At 48.9% G+C, this 22265-nt stretch overlaps 2 protein-coding genes across 6 annotated transcripts in view; both read left to right on the plus strand.

Moving 5' to 3' along the window:
* The window catches only part of ANKRD35 (ankyrin repeat domain 35), a 32790-nt gene extending 24102 nt beyond the window's left edge, over positions 1-8688 (plus strand). For both annotated transcript variants that reach the window (XM_081175443.1, XM_081175442.1), the window contains exons 11-14: positions 1151-1240; positions 3907-3972; positions 5348-5445; positions 7012-8688. In XM_081175443.1, the coding sequence (XP_081031569.1) occupies positions 1151-1240; positions 3907-3972; positions 5348-5410 (219 nt within the window). In that variant the 3' untranslated portion in view covers positions 5411-5445; positions 7012-8688. The remainder of the gene's footprint in view (positions 1-1150; positions 1241-3906; positions 3973-5347; positions 5446-7011) is intronic.
* A 4860-nt stretch (positions 8689-13548) lies between these two features.
* The window catches only part of PIAS3 (protein inhibitor of activated STAT 3), a 34778-nt gene continuing 26061 nt past the window's right edge, over positions 13549-22265 (plus strand). Inside the window, exons 1-2 of one of the 4 annotated variants that reach the window (XM_081175447.1) lie at positions 20219-20362; positions 21946-22008. In XM_081175447.1, coding sequence (XP_081031573.1) covers positions 20339-20362; positions 21946-22008 — 87 coding nt within the window. In that variant the 5' untranslated portion in view covers positions 20219-20338. Of the gene's footprint in view, positions 13719-20218; positions 20363-21945; positions 22009-22265 lie in introns of those variants that run through there. The other 3 variants (XM_081175449.1, XM_081175450.1, XM_081175448.1) reach the window with 3 other exon arrangements.

Raw genomic sequence — 22265 nt, forward strand, 5'->3', positions numbered from 1 at the left:
AGCTGTTCCTATAATGACTGTCTAGCCCAGTTCAAGGGTATGAGGTGCCCGATAACAGCTGAGCTTTTATGCTTTTAAGAATGAATGTAATATGTGAGAATTTGTCATATTTTTAGCGGAACCAGTAAATTTGTCAAGATCAAAGGAGCAAGAGGGGGATTAGAAAAGATCTGTGCAATAACTTCACTGGAACCCCTGGCATCACTGGGCCTGTCTGAATTGCAAGGGCCATCTTGGGGGAACAGGGAACAAATATTATTGTTAGCATTATTAGAAATATACCATTTACTTTGACCAGTCTGCACCAGTGACCCTGTTGGTAAGGACATAGAATCATAGAACTATAGAGTTGGAAGGGATCCAAGGGTCATCTAGTCCAACCCACCTTACAATGTTATTACCCCTTCCTATAGATGGGAAGATAGGGACATGGGTGGCGCTGTGGGTTAAACCACAGAGCCTAGGACTTGCCGATCAGAAGGTTGGCAGTTCGAATCTCCATGACGGGGTGAGCTCCCGTTGCTCGGTCCCAGCTCCTGCCCACCTAGCAGTTCGAAAGCACGTCAAAGTGAAAGTAGATAAATAGGTACCGCTCTGGCGGGAAGGTAAACGGCGTTTCCATGCGCTGCTCTGGTTTGCCAGAAGCGGCTTAGTCACAGAGGCCAACCAGGTGCCTTATTGAGAAACCCTAATCCTCTTTTAGTGACACGGGTGGTGCTGTGGGTTAAACCACAGAGCCTAGGACTTGCTGATCAGAAGGTCGGCGGTTCGAATCCCCAGACGGGGTGAGCTCTTGTTGCTCGGTTCCTGCTCCTGCCAACTTAGCAGTTTGAAAGCACATCAAAGTGCAAATAGATAAATAGGTACCACTCCAGCGGGAAGGTAAACAGCGTTTCCATGCGCTGCTCTGGTTTGCCAGAAGCGGCTTAGTCATGCTGGCCACATGACCCGGAAGCTGTACACCGGCTCCCTCGGCCAATAAAGCGAGATGAGCGCCGCAACCCCAGAGTTGGTCACAACTGCACCTAATGGTCAGGGGTCCCTTTACCTTTACTTTATAGATGGGAAGACTTAAGACTGAGGAGTCTGCTCAGGGATTCCCTGCAATAGATTTGACTTGGATGTCACCTGTTTTGTCATATCCCCTCAGATCAGGAAGTTGCTGAAGGAAACGGAGAAGCTTTCAAGCGAAGTTCTTAATCTGCGCAGCGAACGTGCCCGACTCCAGCTGCAGAATGAAGTGAGCCTTGGGAGTCCCCCCCCCAAATTATTTCAGTTTATAGAGACTGCTTACTATCTATCTATCTATCTATCTATCTATCTATCTATCTATCTATCTATCATCTATCTATCTATCATCTATCTATCTATCATCTATCTATCTATCTATCTATCTATCTATCTATCTATAATGCACTGGAGTAGTGTTGGACTAGGCACAGGGGTGTCAAACTCAAATTCATCGGGGGCCGCGTCTGCAGTTTGGTCACCCTCAAAGGGCCGGTTGTATCTGTAGGAGTATGTGTCCACTCTTTATTATCATAAATTATTGTCACTGCATTCAATTATTACTGTTTTTTGTAATAATGTAGACAGTCCAGAAGGATGTTATGGTCGATTGTATCAAAGGCCGCTGAGAGATCCAGCAGAACTAGGAAACAAAGTTGTTACAAAGAATGAGCCCTAATGAGACAATTGCTGCAATCCTATGTGCATTTACTTGAAACTCCTGTCGAAGAAAGTGAGGCTGGCTTCTGAGTAAACATACACGGCATGGGGCTGTAAATAAAATGTGGGGGGGGGGGAGAGAGAGAGCTCTGACAGGAAAGCATCAACATGCCTTGTGCACTCTCATTTTCCTTGGCTAATTCCCCTGCCCCCCCCCATATCGGGGTGCCATTGCATAGCGCAAAAGGCGAAAGAGTGTGAGCGCGCTGCCTGCAACTGGATCTCCAGCTTCTTCCTGTCCTTCCCCGAGGCGGGAGGGAGAGATCAAGGCGGAGCTGCTGGCAGGGCGGAGAGCGAGCCACCCAATTGTGTGACCGAGTGATGGAAGGGCTGCAAGGAGCCGAGTCCGATCTCCTCCCAGGAATGTGCCAGCGGGACTGACATGTGCCGGAAGGCAGGGAGAACCGGCCAGCGCCGCTGCGCGGGCGCGGAGTCCAACTTGTGGAGCTGAGATAGAGAGCCGGGCGCCAGATCGCCTTCCTTGCTTGGCTTGCCGCGAAATTGCAAGAGGAGGAGGAGGAGGAAGGCGGCGGTGGGGGGTGGGGAGTGGAGGGGGTGCCAGGGAACACAGCCCCCTCCCATCACGGCCATCATCATCGCCGCCCCCACTTTACATTTATTTTAAGGGTGTTTGGAGTGTGTGTGCGCGTGCCCCTCTCTCTCTCCCACTCACCCCCCCACCAGCCACCCCATATTCCCAAAGAACAACTTGATCATGGGCATCATCGGTCCTGGAAAGGCTGGCTGTGCAAAGATGGAGAGGGAGGCGAAATGAAGAGGAAGGGAAGCCCCGGGCTGCTGAAATCCAGCGCAGAGGAGAAGAGGACGCCTCCCGCAGGGCGAGTTTGCACCCCGGAGAAGATCCAAGGCTGGAATAAAAAAGTTTCTCCGAGGAGAAAGACTCCCCCTCCGCGGCACGGAGAGACCTGACCTTCCGCTTGCTCTTTTTGAGCAGTGAGCAGGAGAGAGAAGCCAGCTGCCCGCCTCGCTTCGGCCCCCGACGATGAAGGCGCAAGTTGAGAGACGCGGGGACATTTGAAGCAGCAGCCACGTCCTTAAGAGCGACGGGGGGAGGCGAGTAGGGAGCCGCACCATGTAAACTTCCTTGTGTCAAAAAAACAAACAAAACCAAGAATAAAAGGTGAAGGCTGGCGGCCAGCGGCAGCTACACGGGCCACATGACGAGGTCTGGCGGGCCGGATTTGGCCCGCGGGCCTTGTGTTTGACACCCGTGGACTAGGGCCTGGGAGACCAGGGTTTGAATCCCCACTCAGGTATGAAGCTCACTGGGTGACCTTGAACTGGACATCACCTCTCAGCCTAACCTACCTCACATGATTGTTGTGGGGATTACATGAGACTAGGAGAGACCAAGGTTCAGGTGTGAGGTGAACAGAGATGGAGACACACTGAGAGGGGGGAAATGGTAGTTTTAAATACAGTGGTACCTTGGGATACATACACTTCAGGTTACATACACTTCAGGTTACAGACTCCGCTAACCCAGAAATATTACCTCGGGTTAAGAACTTTGCTTCAGAAATCAGAACAGAAATCGTGCAGCGGTGGCGCAGTGGCAGCAGGAGGCCCCATTAGCTAAAGTGGTGCTTCAGGTTAAGAACAGTTTCAGGTTAAGAACGGACCTCCGGAGCAAATTAAGTTCTTAACCAGAGGTACCACTGTAATGGCAAAGGTTTGAGCAGAGCAAACCGGAGGTTACACTGAGAGGAATACTGGTGGTTTAAATGAGGATTGAGTACAGCAAAAAGGGAGTTAAAGGTTTTGCTGTGTTCTACCCACCTCCACTATTTCTCCTTGTTAAGACTTCCTTAAAATAAAATAAAAAACCTAGCCGCAGGCCCTCCATGTTCTTCCCTTCCCAATCTATTCAGACCTCTCCCATTGTTTTAAACTGCCACTTTTCTTCCTCCTCCTCCTCCTCCTTTCTTGCTCCCATCCCGTGTCCCCTGCTGTTATTGATTTATTACTTTTATAGTTCACCTTTTCCCCCAAGCAGCTCTAGTTGGCATACATGGTTCTCCCCTCATTTAATCCCCACGACAACCCTGTCAGGTAGGTTAGGCTGTTGTGCAACCTGCACCTGAAGTCCCCCACCGTTTTTCTGCCAGGAGAATGTCTGTGGACTTCATTTCACTGGCTTATTCACTTGTATTTCAGGTTGTCCAGAAGAACCACCAAGAGATTGTGGCCATCTACAGAACGCATCTGCTCAACGCAGCCCAAGTAAGCATTTAAGAGGTGCTTGTCCCTAAGCCTGGAGTGGAGGAGATATTCCTTCCCAGAGTCTGGGATCAAGAGGTGGACCCCTGGAAACTTAATAACTTTGGGGGGACATGGGATGGTGTTCCAGTGGGAATAGTGAACCTCTGCTTCCCATGCCAACCCTCCAGCTGTTTTGGAGTCCAACTTCCACCCGTCCCAGCCATGCTGGGGGCACCAGGTTGGAGAAGGCTGCTGCATACCATACAGAGTCAGAAGAACAAGGGCTGATCTATGCACACAGCAGACCTTTCTCTACTGAACCCCCTCTCTCAGCAGATCTGGACTGCATGTTTCAAAAATTCCCAGATGGGGATTACTTTTTATTCTTGAAAAAGGCATATAGAACTCTGGCATGTCAGGAAAAGAAAACTAGGCTAGAAATGCCCCTCCGTGATGTCTAGCTTTCTCTTTGTGTGGGGATGTGCTTGTTTCTGTAATATGGGGAGGAGCATCCAGTCACATGATCTCTTGCCAGCAGTAGAGATAGAAGAGAAGTCCACAATGAAGGGCTAAGGTACCTAATTGACAGTTCTGGAACAATACATGAGTATTGTTCTGCTATCCTTCAAAATTCATATTTCTCTAGATTTTTTGGTGCAGTTTCCCAGTCAATAGATATGTTGCAAACATTGCATGTATGGTGTGTGTGTGTGTGTGTGTTTATAAGGCCACATGTTTTAGCGAAAATAACATGCCAATAAATCTATAGATTTGTACATTAGTAGAACTTCCAAATGTCACTTGTATTAAGATGAATAAGGTTTTAAGATTGGATTATTAAGAATATAAGGCTCTAGGAACGTGCATGAATAAGTTAATACAATGGAACCAAGAGGGGGAGTGGAGGGAAGTCAATTGAGTTAAGATTTATGATATGAATTGTTATAATTGATTCATTTTGTTTTGTTTTTATACTGTTTTTATATTTTATTTTTGAATTTTGCCTTTTGAAAATAAACTGTTATAAAAAAAGATAATAACATACCAAAAGGCACTTTGCCATGTCTCCATTAGGCAAAACGGCATATAGTGTGGTATAGTGGTTAGAGTGGCAGACTATTAGGACTTGAGAGACCAGGGTTCAAATTCCCATTTGACAGAGAGGCTTACTTGGTAACCTTGAGCTCAGTCACTGCTCCTCAGTTTAACCTACCTCACAGGGTTGTTGTGAGGATAAAATAGGGGGGGGCAAATGTGCCACCTGGAGCTCCGGGGGGGGGGGGATGGACTAAAAATTCAATAAAATAAATGCAGGAAAGTGACTATTGGAAGAAATCTCAGCTACGATGCTGGTGAATTTTCCCAGGGTCTGATGTGTGGTGTTTCTCCAATTCAGGGTTTCATGGATGAGGAAGTCCATGCAATGCTGCTGCGGATCCTGAGGACAAACGACGGTTGACTGGCAAATTTCCAGGCCTCTCACTTTCCCTTCATGTGAGATTGTTGTTATGTATTTTTTTGGTTGTGAACTGCTCTGTGACCTTTAGATTCAATACAAATTAAAAATAATAATAACAACAGTAATAATAGTACAGTGGTACCTCGGGTTAAGAACTTAATTCATTCCAGAGGTCCGTTCTTAACCTGAAACTGTTCTTATCTAGAGGCGTGCTTTCGCTAATGGGGCCTCTTGCTCGTAGCTGTCAATGTTTCCTTTTTTTTAAAGGGAAATTCCCTTATTCCAAATAGGATTCCTCGCAAGAAAAGGGAAAAGTTGACAGCTATGCTCTTGCTGCCACTGCGCCGCTGGCACACGATTTCCATTCTCATCCTGGGGCAAAGTTCTCAACTCGAGGTAACTCTTCCAGGTTAGCGGAGTTTGTAACCTGAAGCGTTTGTAACCTGAGGCATTTGTAACTCGAGGTTCCACTGTAATAGTAATATTCTGATGGCTTGTAGCAGCCACCAACCATCAAAGATCCCATACCTAGTCAAAAAGTGAGAGAGGGGAAAGCTATTTTGCACACCCAAAGAACATGCTCAGAGCACTCAGAATACTTTCTGAGCCCATCTAAAGTTCATTTCCTTCCCATGCAGTCAAGCAGATTTCTTGTTGCATTGGGTTAGGAATCGATTCCAAAATGAAGATCAGGACCTGCAAGCAAGTGCTGCCCCCAAGAGGCGAGACAGCTCTGCTGCAAAGCTCATGAATCCTATGCCGATTGTGCTGATCCACGGGCCCTAAGTGGCTTGGTGCAGGGATACCAAAGGACGTCAAAAGCGCCCTTTATTAAAGAAAGGTGTCATCTTAACAACACAACCTGCAAAGCCTCGCTGCTGTTACAGTCACGTGTTGGACACCACAGCGGTGAGATGTCGTCATGACTTGTCTGCCAAGCATTAATATGTTAAGCATTACTTACACACCAAGCGGGTGGTGATATGGTCTAAACCACTGAGCCTCTTGGGCTTGCTGATCAGAAGGTTGGCGGTTCAAATCCCCGCAATGGGGTGAGCTCCCATTGCTCGGTCCCTGCTCCTGCCAACCTAGCAGTTTGAAAGCACATCAAGCGCAAGTAGATAAATAGGCACCACTCCAGCAGGAAGGTAAACGGCGTTTCCGTGCGCTGCTCTGGTTCGTCAGAAGCTGCTTAGTCATGCTGGCCACATTACCCGGAAGCTGTACACCAGCTCCCTCGGCCACTAAAGCGAGATGAGCGCCGCAACCCCAGAGTCGGCCACGACTGGACCTAATGGTCAGGGGTACCTTTACCTTTACCTTTTACACAGCAAGCAAACTCAGAGGCCCCTTTCCAACTCTCTCATCCGTCTCTCAGATAAGGGAGTAGCTGGCAGGCAGCTCATAAGAAGCCTCTCCTCTCCCAACTAACTGAACCCAAATGAAGGCTTCAAAGCAGATTAACACATGTGAGCTCATTCTTGCAGCAACGAACAATTAGCCCTGGGGTTATCGTGACTACCAAGATGGCGTTTTCAGGCGTTCTGTAACATTTTCAATGTTTGGTTCTACACAGTGTTCGAATCATTTTCTCATTCCAGGTTTCCGTTCCATGGTAGAGGCAAATACCGGGAGGGCAAGAAGAATCCTGGCCTGTGGTTCCTGCACCTTTCTAGCATCAAGACACCCATCCACACACACACACACACACACACACACACACACACACACACACACCCCTCTTCCCAGAGGTCAGCTTTGATTTCCGGAGTCGTCCAAGTGGCAAATCTATGCGGCAGGGAGAAAAGATTCCATACCGTGATGCCCACCCATGTGCTGTACTGGGATATTTTTTTTGTAAAATAGTATTATATCTTCCTCTGTCTCCCCCCACCCCCCTGACACTTTTCTTTTTAAATTATTATTGTAGAATGGGGAATATGGGCTGGGCTGGCGAACAGAAAGGAGAGTGAGCAATGGGGGTAAAAGAGAGACTATAAGGGAAGTGAATCAATATCCCCATCTTGAAACTGGCTTATTCCAGGGCGATGGGCCTTAGCCCCAAGGCATTTTGATGTCAGAGATAGCGAGATGCCCCCTGCAGCCACACAGTTGGCAGTGGGGTTTTCCCTCCCTGGGGTCAAGACCCAACATGCATGGCCAGATTAAGACCTTTAGAGGCCGCAAGTAATGAACAGAGCATGGTGCCCTCTCCCACATATCATTTAAAATAAAAACCATGCTATAAACCATAAAAAGAAGATGTTATTTTTTTATTTTAAAAAATCGATCAATATTAGTAGGACATCCCCTGACTCTAGGTAGGGATAAGAAACAAAAAGAGAGCAGAGAAATTGGGGAAGACAAGTGTAGAGTGGAGGTTAAGGTCACCCAGAGTGTGGATTTGAACTCAGGTCCTAGTAGTCCGTCACTGTAACCTCTGCTAGGCAGGGTAACCTGTGCCTGGAGTCTCTGGCAGAGTGAACATGAGAGGAGCCTTTAGCTGGCTCAGGCCAAGGGCCCACCTAGTCCAGCATCCTGTTCTCACAGTGGCCGGCACCAGATCCCTGTGGGAAGCCTGTAAGCTGGATTTGAGCACAAGAGCATCTCTCCCCTCTTGGGCTTTCCAGTAATTGGTATTCAGAAGCATTGCTGCCTCTGGCCCTTGGACCATTGTGGCTAGGAGCCATCCATCACCCTCTCCTCCATGAGCTTAGTCTGCCTATTGGGTGATCCAGAACTGTCTGCTGTAATGAACGGGAGTAATGCTCTTGTGCTACTCCTGCTCATTTCAGCAAGGCTTACGCAAGAGGATGCCCCATTGCGGACTGGGTCCCACGCGCCTCTGATCTGCCCATCTCCCCCTCTGCCATCCATAGTAGTGCCTCACATCCACTGTCTGGGGCAGCTGCTTTCCCCTCCTCTGAAGGGAGGGTGGCTTTTAGGTTAACGGTTGAGCCCTTCCGCGAGGATCACGGCTGTGACAGTTTGCACAAGTTGCATCCTTCAGCTCTTGGAATCATAAAACGTTGGCAGGTACCCCAAGGCCATGCACTCTGACCTCTGCCAAGGATTATTTGTTTAATCTCGTTTGGATCACCTAGAGAGGGGTGGTTGCTGCTGCTTCATCTTAAAAAAGATCTGTGCTGCTGTGTATTTAACAACTGTGTGAGAAAGCATGCATGCTTGAGTTTAGTTTTGTTTCTTTGAAAGAAAAATGCAGGTTGCATTGAGTCCTGCGGAAAGAGCTCAAATAAATTATGTGTGCCTGGCAGAAATGCCTTCAGTCTGTTGTCTCTTCCCTCCTCCCCACACGTCTATCCCATGGGTCACCCTCTCTGAGCACGTCAAAGGGCTTGTCCATAATTTTGCTTCACTCATATTTTGATCATATTGTGTGCCAGTTAATCCCATCACTGCTCCCACCCAGTGAGAGCTTTTCTCCTTGTCCCGTGGCTTTGCTTTGCAAAAACACAATCTTTGGGGCTGAATCGGATCTTATCAGTTGCGTAGAAATCCTAAAGATCTGCTTAACCGAGCTTCAGTTCAGCGGGTGGGCTTGAATTTTCGCAAGGTGCAATCGCAGAGGAACGAAAAAATGTTTTCGTACCTGGGAGAATGACTCAGGATATGACACCATCAAAATATGGTTCAAGTGAAAATGTGAATGAGCCCCAAAAGCCTGGCTGCTGGTCAGACCAAGGTCGGTGCTCATCCAGCACAGCATCCACTTTCCAAGAGGGCCCAATCAGATGCTTCAGCAGGAGCCAATCAGATGTCCACAAGCAGGACATGAAGACAACAGCCTCGCCGCACACTGTGGCTCCCTAGCAGCAACAGTGGTACATTGAAAGGTACACTGTTCCTGGCCATGGAGGGTCCTTATAACTATTGTGGCAAACTGTCAGCGATAGGCACCACATCTTGTGGCAGTGAAGTTCTCCCTGTGACAGTATGCATGCTGGTTGTAGTTTAATTCCGGCACAAAATTCCTTTTCATGCTGTCTGATAAATATGGCAACCGTCCAGCAGAGTTTCTCTACGTGTGCTTCATTCTGGTACGGCAAAAATTAAGGGGGGACTGGGGGCCGCAGGAAACGGTCTCTCGTTTTGCAAATTCCCTCAAATGGCATAGCCCGTTTTTAAGAAGGGAGTCTGGCAAAGTGAACCACTTTCAGGTCCACACTTTCCTTTCTACCTCTCCCCTTTTTCTGCATTTCTGTTCCCCCAATGGACCCCCTGTGTTTCGAGGGGTCCCCCTCCCCCTCCCAAGCTAACTAAGCAAGAGCAGCCAACCTTCTGTATCGGCCCACAATGCAATGGGAAGCCAGGGACAAAAAACCTGTTTCCATAGAGAAAGGGTGGAGCGAATGGGAGAGTTGGTTGCCAACCCGGTTAGGGAACAGAGAGAAATAGCCCAGTTTTCAAGCTGATGACCTTCCCAGAATTTCACAGGGCAAAAAAAATAATAAAGCACTTTTTTTTTAAGGAATGGGAACCTGGTGGGTGCTGTGTACAGAATACAGAATTGCTGCATCCTCCCTGGCTCAAAGTCCCTAATCCTTAAGACAGGGGTGGCCCGTCTCATTTTGCCACCTGAGACAAAATGGGGGTTGCCACGGTCTTCTGCCACCCATTGCATTACCACCACTTCTGTTGCCCCCAGGCCCCAGCTCTCACCAAACTCGACAGCAGCCAGGTCACTCCTCAAAGCATTGCCAAGCGACTCCTCTGCCTGGGATGAAGAAGATGAACAGCAAAACTGCACACCAGAACCCCATCTTGGCGGCAGAAGTGCATAGCTGTCAACTTACAGATTTGAAAATAAGGGACCAGCACCCTCGAAAATAAGGGATCAGCAGCCAAAATAAGGGATCAACAATTACTTTGATAAAATACATATTTTGTTGCGTGCAAATGGCTTTAGATACCTATTAGGTCCATTAATTACCATATAGCATATATTCAACACACAAAAAACAGCAACAGTTTGTTGTTGACAAAGCACAGCTGGACATAGAAAGGGCCCCATTACCTTCAGTAGCTTATTTAAGGGACATCATCAATAAGGGACAGCAGCGGGACATGGCCCTGGGATAAGGGACTGTCCTGCCAAATAAGGGACGCTTGACAGCTATGCAAGTGGCGGTGGGGCAGGGGCAGTTCTGCCAGCTGAGGCCGGCACTCCATATCACCTTAGGGGCAGGCCAGCTCTGCCTTAAGGAGGAGCTTAAGAAGAGGTTGCTGGATCAGGCCACTGGCCCATCTAGCCCAGCCTCCTGTTCTCATAGTAGCCACCCAAATGCCCCAATGGGAAATCCACAAGAGCCTTCTCCTCTTCTGTGGTTTTCAGCAACTGGAAGCTTCGCTGCCTCCAGGGTGTAGACAATGTCTGCCAAAGATGTGAGCAAAGTTTCCATTTGCCCAGAAGTGGGGATTCCACCCCCGGCATTGCTCTCGCCCCCCCCATCCCCCCCCATCAACAGAACAAATCGCAAATGAAATTATTAGATATGCATGTACTGAATTGATCTGCCTTCTGCTTTTATCCGTTCTGAATTTGTCCGATGAAACTGACACGGTTGGTGGAAAGCCTTGCCAACTTCCTTGTTTGCTTGGTTTCCTTGAAAGGGACGCTGGAAATGGCGCACAGAGTAATTATAGTCCATTTTTTAAAAATGCCTTTGGGAGGAACTAACACAAAGCTGTTCCCCTGACTGTGGCCGTTTCACCAGAGACTGGAGAGAAGGGGTAGTGAAAGGAGATGCTTATGGCCCACTATGCTGGAAGATCCAGGACAGACCACAGCTTTTCTCTATGCAGAACAAAGTTAAGCTATGGAACTCCCTGCCACAGGAAACAGGGGTGGCCACCAACTTTAAAAGAGGATTAAAGAGATTCACAGAAGAGAGGGCTATTGATGGCTACTAGCTCTGATTCCATAGTCAGAAGCAGTACAGTGGTACCTCGGGTTAAGTACTTATTTCGTTCTGGAGGTCCGTTCTTAACCTGAAACTGTTCTTAACCTGAAGCACCACTTTAGCTAATGGGGCCTCCTGCTGCTGCCGCGCTGCCGGAGCACGATTTCTGTTCTCATCCTCAAGCAAAGTTCTTAACCTGAGGTAATATTTCTGGGTTAACGGAGTCTGTAACCTGAAGTGTATGTAACCCGAGGTACCACTGTAAATGCTTCTCAAGACCAGTTGCTGGAGACCACAGGCGAGGAGAGAGCTCTTTTGCTCAGGTCCTGTTTGCAGGTTCCCCACAGGCATCTCACTGGTTGGGCACTGTGAGAACAGGATGCTGGGACATTGGCCTGATCCAGCAACCTCTTCTTCGGTCCTTATGTACTTACTACCCGGGGCAGATAAGGTGAGTGAGCACCTTGCTTTGCAAAAGCTGGGTGTGTCTTCATGAGATGATGGTAAAGATAAAGCTTGATTGAAAGTACATGCGTACTTCATGCTCTGAAAACTTCCAGAGAGGATTATTGCAACATGCTCTGCGTAGGGCTGCCCCTGAAGCATAGCTGTAAACTTTTCCCTTTTCTTGCGAGGAATCCTATTCGGAATAAGGGAATTTCCCTTTAAAAAAGGGAAACGTTAACAGCTATGCCCTGAAAACAACTTGGAAACTTGAAATGGTCCAAAATGCAGTGGCCAGATGATTGGATGGGGTTCCATTAAGAAACTCATACTTTTAAAATAGCTTCACTGGTTCCCAGTTCATTTCTGGACCCAATTCAAGCTCACATTGGTGCTTAAAGCCCTAAAAGACTTGAGCTCCAAATACCCCAAAGACCACTTCCTTCCCTACAGACCCTCTGAGACTGGCAGAGGGGGCCCTCTTGGTTGTTCCACCACCCTCAGAAATATGGGGCCCAGGACGCTGTCTTCTCTGTGGTGGCTCCAAAGTTGTGGAAGTCCATCTCCATGGAGTTGCACCTGGCTACTTCACTATACAGCTTTTAGCAAATGCTGAAGAGACACCTCTTTACTGTGACCTTTGATGTTGGAGATGTTTGTTTTCAGAGCCCACCCTGTTCCTGCAACTGCAATCTGTTTTAACTGTTCTGAATTTTGAATTTAAAATTGCTATGACCCACCCTGGGTCCTGTTGGTGAATAATCACAATAACTAATATTACTTTCAGCCAACATCTCGACGTTTCCCCTTCCACTCACACTTCAGGTGGGTTTTGTCCGTCCGGCTTTTCCTGTTATTGCTGAATGCGCAAACTGGGCATTTATGCACTCAAAAAATGTGCTGCATTGAATATTCTTTCTTCTCCCCCCCCCCAAAAAAAAAAGTTCTCAGGGTGGTTTGGGGGCAAGCTTGCATTCCTCCAAAGTCTTCATCCGAAACCTTTGTGGGATGTTGTGACAGCTACTTACCTTTAATCACACGAGCTGTCCAGTGGCTTTTGTTGTTTTTTAACTTCCAAAGGAGGGTTTCGAGAGCGTGAGGCCCTCTCAGATGCTTTCCACAATTCCTCAAAGGGTTTCAGAGCAAAATTACACAACTGGGGTCCTTCCAAGCCATGCCAGGAACTGTGGCTGACAAGGAAATTGCGGAGAGGGCTTTGCAACTGCTGCGAGTGGCAAGAGCCCTTGTTTTACAGAGCAACTCACTTGCCGATCTACATTCTTAAGACACTCACTCTGTGCTTGTATCAGCTGTGTGCCTAAACACTTCACATTAAATAATAAATTGCGAAGGCAATAAGCGAGTATTAGAAAATGCAAATCATGCACATTGCTTGATGAACTTGATCCAGACATTGATTTTGAAAGTCTGAGAGTCATTGCCACCTCCCTTGCCTCTTAGCGCCCCTCCTGGGTAACCCCACCACCCTCAGCCGGGGTGGGAACCACTTTGAAAACCACTGATAAATATGAGCCATATAAATGAGTAGGATGGTTCAGTTCTGCTTGGCGCTGTGGAGTGCTGAGCTACAGGGGGCAGCACAGCATTGGCAGAAAAAAGAAAGAAATAAGTTATTTTTAACTGTGATGAATTTTTTTTAACCAGCCTGGGTCTGTTAACTTGGGTTTCCGGGTTCCAACTGCCAAGATAAACCTCCCAGATGACGGGGAAGGAGTGGTTTTGAACTGTTTGGGAGAGTCTGATACTTTCTTTTTCTGCAGAGTAAGGGAAAAAAACACACACACACACAACCGAGAAAGCCTTGATCATAGCGCTCCTTTGCAGGAACTGCAGAGAAGACCACAACGTTTCTGGACTTCTCTGAAGACAGCTGGGACTCCTGAGCCGGCAGGGAAAACACCACTTCTATAAAAAATAACTTGGTAAGTGAAAGTCACAGGGACAAACTCTGCCAAGATTTCGTACACGGAACTCACTTCCACGTAGAAACTGGCAACCATAGTGTGTGGTCTGAGGTCGGGCCTGGCATTAGCACCTTGGCAGGTACCATCAGCACCAGTTCCTGCCCTGACCCCCCCCCCTAAATCAGTGGGTGGTAGCACTTCCCTGTGGGGGGCAGTGGGATTAACCAGGGGTGTATGGGCTAAGAGGCAAGGGACTCTGGAGGCAGGCAAATGAATACAGTGGTACCTCCGGTTACATGCGCTTCAGGTTACAGACTCTGCTAACCCTGAAATAGTACCTCGGGTTAAGAACTTTGCTTCAGGATGAGAACAGAAATCGTGCTCTGGCGGTGCGGCAGTAGCAGGAGGCCCCATTAGCTAAAGTGGTGCTTCAGGTTAAGAACAGTTTCAGGTTAAGAAAGGAGCTCCAGAACGAATTAAGTACTTAACCCGAGGTACCACTGTACTGGGCTTTGGTATCACTGGATCACGGTCGTCAGTTTTGTTGAATTCGTTGAACTGAATCGGTTCAACTGGATTTTGAATAAATGTGCAGTCGACAGTGCTTTGGAGCTTATTGTGGCTTCTCTAGGGAGGGAGTTCCAAAGCTGGGGCAGCCACCGAGAAGGCCCTCTCCCATGTCGCACAGCACACATCATACAGGCTAGCACGGCGAGCAACAAACCAAACAGTCCTGGGTTCAAATGGCGACTCTGCCATGAGCTCCGTGTCACATCATCAGCGTTCATGGACCACAGTGCTGTAAACATGCCTTGGATACGCTTTAAATGGATCTGCTTTCAGTAAACACAAATATTGGATTGTGCTGGAAGGCCATCGGCCATCCAGAAGATTTCAATTGCCTGCTTTTCATCCAATTAATCCGTTAATGGATTGGTTGTTTGAAAATGCTATGCAGACTATTTGAAAAGTAATTGTGATGATCAGACCACGTTTGTAGGTTTGCAAGAAGTTTTGTGAGGAGAATTATTGGAACTATTGCAAAAATGGATATAGGGGAGGATGATTAGTTCTGATAATTTAAGGCAATATGAAGTTAAGAAATGCATAAGAAGTGATTAAAATGGTGGATTATCAGAGTTGCTGATGGAAGTCCAAAAAAAAAGATTGTATAGGTGGTGAAATTTTGTGGTTTGTATTATAATTTATATGTTAAAATTAATAAAAATCCTTTATATATAAAAAAAGAAATTGCTGTGGTGAGTGCCTGAGGGCCCTGCTCTTGCCACTTACCATCTGGCTTGGGGCGGGGCCTGGGGCCTCACAAGGACTGCTCTGCTGCCCAGGAAGACTCTCCTGCGTGAGTGCCTGAGGGCCCTGCTCCTTCTTGCCACTTACCACCTGGCCCAGGGAGGGCCTGACAGGCCTCACAAGGACTGCTCCTGCCACTTACTATCTGGCCCAGGGTGGGGCCTCACAAGGATGGTTGTTGCCATTGATGCTGCTACTGCCCAGGAGGACCCGGAGGAGTGCAGAGCTCTTTTTAACATGTTTTGTTTTATTTTTGTTTTTTAATATTTCCCTTTCCCTTTCGATTCTATATATGGGGGTGGGATGGATGTTTGGGTGGGCTGGGGAATTTGTTAGATTTTGATGAATTTGTAATTTTTGCAGTTTTTGTTTGTATTGTTTTATTGTTTTCTGGGTTGTTTTTGTTTTTTGTTTTTATTGTTTTAAGGTTTTATTGTTCTAGGCTGCGAAAGAATAATATTAATTGCCATCAATGGAGGCCACTATGAGGCCTGGGATTGCTACCGTGGAGGGGCGAGGGAGGTATGGCGGTGGGGGCAGATGTTACAGGCGAAGGGGATCGAGATATGGATACGCTCGTACCCTTTCCAATCTGCGCCCCATCCCGAGGGACGAGGGTAGGGTGAGCAAGGATTACTCACCTCCGTCACTGGTGCTGTGCAATGCCAGGTCTATAGGCAATAAAACCGCCACCCTGCGAGATTTCTTTATCTCGCAGGGGGTCGACCTGGCTTGTGTGACGGAGACCTGGGTGCGCGAAGGGGCAACAGTTACCTTACGAGAGATGGCGCCCCCGGGTTTCTCTGTCCTCCACCAGTCGCGGACTGTGGGCCGGGGGGGAGGGGTGGCATTATTAATCCGGGAAGATTGTCCTTTCAGGGCTCTACCATCGCCATCGATCCCCGGCATCGAATGTGTTGGCCTAGTGTGGGGCTCCGAGGAGAGCTTGGCTGTCTGGCTGGTGTACCGGCCACCTAGCGCACCAGCAGCCACCCTGTCAGGCCTATTGGAGGCGGTGGCCGGCTGGGCCTTGGAGTTCCCTAACCTATTGGTATTGGGGGACTTCAACATCCATGCTGATGCCACTCCCTCCTCACAGGCTCTGGACCTGGTGTCTTCCATGGCGACACTAGGGCTCTCCCAGTTTGTTTCGGGCCCCACACATCAAGCAGGCCACACGCTGGATTTGATCTTTGGCGTCGGTATAGATGTGATCATGTCTCCTTCGATTAAGGTGCCATGGTCTGATCACTACGCTCTGAAAGCCAGGATTGACTTTCCACCCCCACCCTGCTTAGGTGGCGAGCCAATTTGGGCTCGCCCGCAGAGGCTGATGGACCCTGAGAGATTCCGCCAAGCCTTGCGGGACCTTGCTCCCCCTGGCGACTCATTGACTGAGCTTGTTGAGGGCTGGAATGCCCAGCTCCTGGCAGCCATCGATGAGATCGCACCTAAGCGCCCTCTGCGACCCCGCAGAAACCGGGCTCCCTGGTTTACCGAGGAGCTCCGGAAAATGAAGCGGGACCTCAGACGGCTAGAGCGAGTATGGCGGGGTGCCCGTGACGGAGCCTCAAGAACATCTTATAGGGCTTTTATGAAAACCTACGAGATGGCGGTGAAGGCTGCTAAGAAGTCATACTTCTCGGCCTCCATTGCATCCGCTAGCTCTCGCCCAGCGCAATTATTTAGTATAATCAGGTCTTTAACGTCCCTTGAGGGACAGCCAAATTTAAATAACAAATTGACACACGGCTGTGAGGCATTTGCGAGCTTTTTTGCGGAGAAGGTCTTGTCGCTCCGCCATGACCTCCCTGCCAATTTGGATACAATAAAGGAACTGGAGGCCCCTCGACTGTCCTCGGGTCCAGTATTGGACCACTTCGACCAGATATCCCCAGCCGATGTGGACAGACTCCTCCGAGCTGGAAAGCCCACCACCTGTCCTCTCGACCCGTGCCCGTCTTGGCTGATTAGAGCGTGTCCAGACGAGGTGCGGGCCCTCCTGGGGGATATCATCAATTTGTCCCTTGGCACGGGGACATTCCCAGGGGAACTGAAGGAGGCAGTGGTGCGCCCGCTCTTAAAGAAAACATCATTAGATCCTTTAGATCTATCCAATTACCGCCCGGTTTCGAATCTTCCGTTCCTGGGTAAGGTGATTGAGAGAGCGGTTGCTGAACAGCTTGGTGGGTTTCTGGATGAAACATCGGCTCTGGATCCATTCCAGTCCGGCTTCCGCGCTGGTCATGGGACCGAGACGGCTCTGGTCGCCCTAACAGATGACCTTCGTAGACAGCTGGATCGAGGCGGGTCGGGGCTGCTGATTCTTCTAGATCTATCAGCAGCTTTCGACATGGTCGATCACGAACTTCTGGACCACCGCCTTGCCGACGTGGGGATCCAGGGCACAGTCCTTCAATGGCTGCGCTCGTTTCTCTCTGGTCGGGGACAGAGGGTGGCGCTTGGGGGGGAATTGTCATCGCGCCACTCCTTGGTGTGTGGAGTACCTCAGGGTGCAATTCTCTCCCCGATGCTTTTTAACATCTTTATGCGCCCCCTCGCCCAGCTTGTTCGGAGTTTTGGGCTGGGTTGTCATCAGTATGCCGATGACACCCAACTCTATCTGTTGATGGATGGCCATCCTGACTCGGCCCCAGACACACTGACCAGATGTTTGGAAGCTGTGGCTGGATGGTTACGTGGGAGCCGGTTGAAGCTAAATCCTTCGAAAACAGAGGTCCTGTGGCTGGGACGGGGCGATATGGGATTGGGGGGGCAACTCCCATCTCTTGCGGGGGCGCAATTAGTGCCAGCACCGTCCGTTAAGAGTTTGGGTGTAATCTTCGACACCTCCCTTTCCATGGAGGCGCAGATTGCAGCTATAACAAAGGCGGCATTTTTCCATCTCCGCCAAGCTAAGCAGTTGGCTCCTTACCTCTCTCGCCCTGACCTAGCCACTGTGATCCATGCGACGGTCACCTCCAGACTGGATTATTGTAACTCGCTCTACGTGGGGCTGCCCTTGAGACTGACCCAGAAACTCCAACGGGTGCAGAATGCTGCAGCGAGACTCCTTACGGGGTCTTCGCTGCGGGATCACATTCACCCGGTGCTATACCAGCTGCACTGGCTCCCGGTGGAGTACAGGATCAGGTTTAAGGTGCTGGTTTTAACCTTTAAAGCCCTATATGGCCTAGGACCCTCGTACCTACGGGACCGCCTCTCCTGGTATGCCCCACAGAGAAACCTACGGTCTTCAAATAAAAACATCTTGAAGGTCCCAGGCCTCAGAGAGGTTAGGCTGGCCTCAACTAGACCCAGGGCTTTTTCGGCTGTGGCTCCGATCTGGTGGAACGCTCTGTCACAAGAGACCAGGGCCTTGCGGGACTTGACATCTTTCCGCAGGGCCTGCAAGACAGAGCTGTTCCACCAGGCCTTTGGCCAGGGCACAGCCTGACTCCCTCCCTCGGCAATCTTCGCAGAGCTCTGGCCCAATGGTTGCCAGTGGCTTGAATTAATTAATTTTTATAATGAATGATTTTAGAATGTTGTTTATGTTGTACTTTTGTACTGTTTTATTGTTGTTAGCCGCCCTGAGCCCGGCTTCGGCTGGGGAGGGCGGGATATAAATAAAATTTATTATTATTATTATTATTATTATAGCTGAGTTTCCCTCTGTAGAAGCTTGTGGTTGGGTTTAATGAAGAAAATGGCATGAGTGGGGAGCAGGGGAAGTGTAAACCCTTTCCCCATCTTGTTCCTGACCTGATTTTGTACAAATAGGTGACTTGTACCCATTTGATCTTGAAAAAAGCAGGAAACTTCCAGTTAGTGAGTGTGAAGTCCATGGGCTGACTTGCAGCTCACATGCCCTTTGTTTTAAAACCTCATGGATACAACTTTCCTGTATAATTTTCATAGAAACATATTTATCTAATTGACATTCTCACAAAGGAGCCCAGGGTGGTTCCTGCATCAGGGCTACCTGTATTTTGAAGAAAGGGCTGGTGCTGCGATGCTTTTATTGTTAACTGCCTACATTTAATTGATTTTTAAAAAATACTATTTTAATTCTATTAGTGTTTAATTACATTTTAGTGATGGTCTTTTCTATACTTTTAGCTCATTATATTTTATCTTTGTAAGCCACCTTGAATCCCAGACTGGGGGAAAAGTGGGATATAAATAAATCTAATACAACAATAATAACATTTCGGTTGCAGGTACTCTGTACTGATTGTTTCTCCTGCTCCTACCCTAGACCATGGGTAGGCAAACTAAGGCCTGGGGGCCGGATCCGGCCCAATCGCCTTCTAAATCCGGCCTGCGGACGGTCCGGGAATCAGTGTGTTTTTACATGAGTAGAATGTGTGCTTTTATTTAAAATGCATCTCTGGGTTATTTGTGGGGCATAGGAATTCGTTCATTTCCCCCCTTCAAAATATAGTCCGGCCCCCCACAAGGTCTGAGGGACAGTGGACCGGCCTCCTGCTGAAAAAGTGTGCTGACCCCTGCCCTCAAGGCTGGCTACCTAGCATTTTTAATCTTTACCCTCCCAGTCCCCGACGTATCTCTGCCAAATTGTGGTTGCCACTACATGCATCAAACAGAGCAGGCTTTTGCCACAATAAATCTGCTAATAATTAAGGTGTCACAGCATTTATTATTATGGGCTGGGGGGGCTGCAATCAAATGACAGCCTCAGGGCCGCTGCATCAGAGATTAGCATGGTTAGGCATGGTTTTTACTTGATCGTCAAACCTCATTGTTTTTGAATGTTTGAAATAGTCGATTAAAGGTGTTTTCAACTGGCAATTTTAAATTGTTTATTCTTTCTGTAAACCACTTTGAGCTTCCCCACCCCCACCCCCTTACAACCAAGCGGTATACAGATTTTGTCAGGGAAATTTTGGCAGGGAAAACCCGGATTATATGGCAACGCGATGGAAAAACAGCTCCGAAAGCGTAAAATCACTATTATTGAGGGGAGGACCCCCCCAAACTAAACAATTTGGTTTTGCTCCCCCAAAAAAGAGCGGCTGAAACGAGCACGGTGCGCCTGACTACGGGCAGAGGAATTTAGCACCGCTCCCTTAGGCCCTCCCCGCTGTTCTCTACGGCGCTTCCTCCGCCCCCTCTCATCTACCCCCGCCCCTCCGCGGAGCTCGACGTGGGCGGGGCTTCCTCCAGCTCTCCAACCCTCTATTGTCTTCCCTCCTCCTGCCCCCTCTGGCACTCCGTGCGGCTTTCGGGCGGCGGCGGAGTTTATCGCCGCTCCCTGGGCCGCCCCCCTCCGCTTTCGGCCGCGGCGGCTACGATGCCTCAAGATGGCGGAGGCGGCCGAGCTGAAGGTAGGAAGAGGAAGCGGGGCGGGGGGGGGAGGGAAGGAGGGCGCCCCCCAGGAAAGGGTGGGGGGGAGGGGGAGGATAATTATAACAAAAAATAAGAGAGAGCTTTTATTGCATAAAGCAAATGTATAGAAAAATGGGGGGGAGGGAGATAGGGGAGGAGGAGAAACCCGGTGTGCATTTTTGGGGGGGATATAAGGAGGGAGCCCCCAAATAAGATGAGGGAGCCTCTGCTGCATGAAGCAAATGGGTAAAGATGACGGGGGCTGTAGTTGGGGCGCGTTTTTTGTGGGGGGGAGAAGGGAACCCCCCCAGCTATAAACAAATGGGGGGGGTAGAAAACGGGGGGCTGCAATAGAGATGGGGAAGGTACCTGGGATAATTGGGGGTAGAAAGAGGGACATCCTCCCCCCAGGTGTGTGTGTGGGGGAGGGATATGAGAGCGCTTTATTGCATGAAATAAGTGGGGGTGGTAGAAAAGGAGGGGAGGGCTGGAAGGGGGTACCTGAGGCTACATTTTTTTGGCAGGTTTGGGGGGGGGAGAAGAGAGGTGGGTGTGGAAAGCAGCTGTGCAGTAAAGCCCAGGGTAAAAGGGGGAGGGAATAGTGGGGGGCAACGGGGTATAGGTTAGGTTAGTGAGGGGTGTAAAGAGGGTGGGGTGTGAGTAGCTGTGGGGGGGTTGATATTGGGGGGTGAGTAAGAACATGTGCAGAGTGAGAAGCCTTGGTAGGGTTTGGGGAGTAAGAACATGGGGTCAAGGAGGGGGTGGGAAATGACTCCTACAGGAGATCATGAGGGGGTGGGGGGTTGGAGTTCTGGGTGAAGGGGTGAGAAGAGAATTTGCCTGGGAGGGGTATTAGTGTGGGTAAGAGGGGCTGCAAAACAGAAGATGGGGTACAGTGGCGATGTGGAGGGAGAGGTATGTTGGCGAGAGAGAAGCTATAGGGAGGTGGAGGTATTTGGGGTACAGAGAGAGCAGAGGGAATCAGACGTGGGTTCAGGATGAATTGGGGAGGTGAGGAGTTGGGAAAACCTGTGTCGTAAAAAGGATATTAGGGTGGGGGGAGACAAATTATATTGGGGTAGGGGCAGAACACTTGGGGTGTTGTGAAGCTGGTAGAAGACCCAAAGGGACATTGGGTATGTGTAGTTTTGTGCAATGAAAACCAGAGGTGGAAGGGTGGGCTGTGATGTGGGGCAGGGGGGAGGGGTGTACGGATTCAAGAGGGATAAGATCATTGAGGAAGGATCATGGCTCAGTGGTCTGCTTGGCATGCAGAAGGTCCCAGGTCCGATCCCTGCTGGCATCTCCAGGTAGGGATGGGAGAGACCACATTTGTCTAAAGCCTTGGAAAGCCACTGCTGCCAGTCAGTGTAGAGAATATTGAGCTAATTGAACAAATGGCTTGACTCAGTATAATCTGCTCAAATACAGCCACAACACGTGGCTAATAAGTATGGTAAAAGCAGCTTCCAGTTTCCCCTGTGCTGCAGCTTGTTTCATGATAATGATCCCATAGCTAGAGAATTTGGTGTGGGGTTGCTCTCCTGTATATATGGTTTTTTTCTTTCTTTCTCATCTTTAGGAGTCAGAGTGCCCACTGCCATCATTGCCCACTTCCAGACCCCGGAATATGCAGTTGCCCCTGGTAACTAACCAATTCTGAAACCAATTTGGGGTCCTCGTTGGTGTGTTGAAATCCCCTGCATGGGTTCCTATCTGGCTTTTCCTTGGGATAAATCTTGAGGTTCTACCCACCTTGGCTGGGAGTAGTCATGGGGACATCTTTAAATATTCATAGAATTGTTAAGACTTTCCAGCTTTTGTCTTTCCTTACCTTCCATCTTATTTTTAATGAAACAACTTTATTGTCTCTTAGATCTTTACTAACCCCCAACATTGAGC

This window comes from Podarcis bocagei (assembly GCF_964188305.1).
Source record: "Podarcis bocagei genome assembly, chromosome: 16".
In the NCBI taxonomy this organism is placed as follows: domain Eukaryota; kingdom Metazoa; phylum Chordata; class Lepidosauria; order Squamata; family Lacertidae; genus Podarcis; species Podarcis bocagei.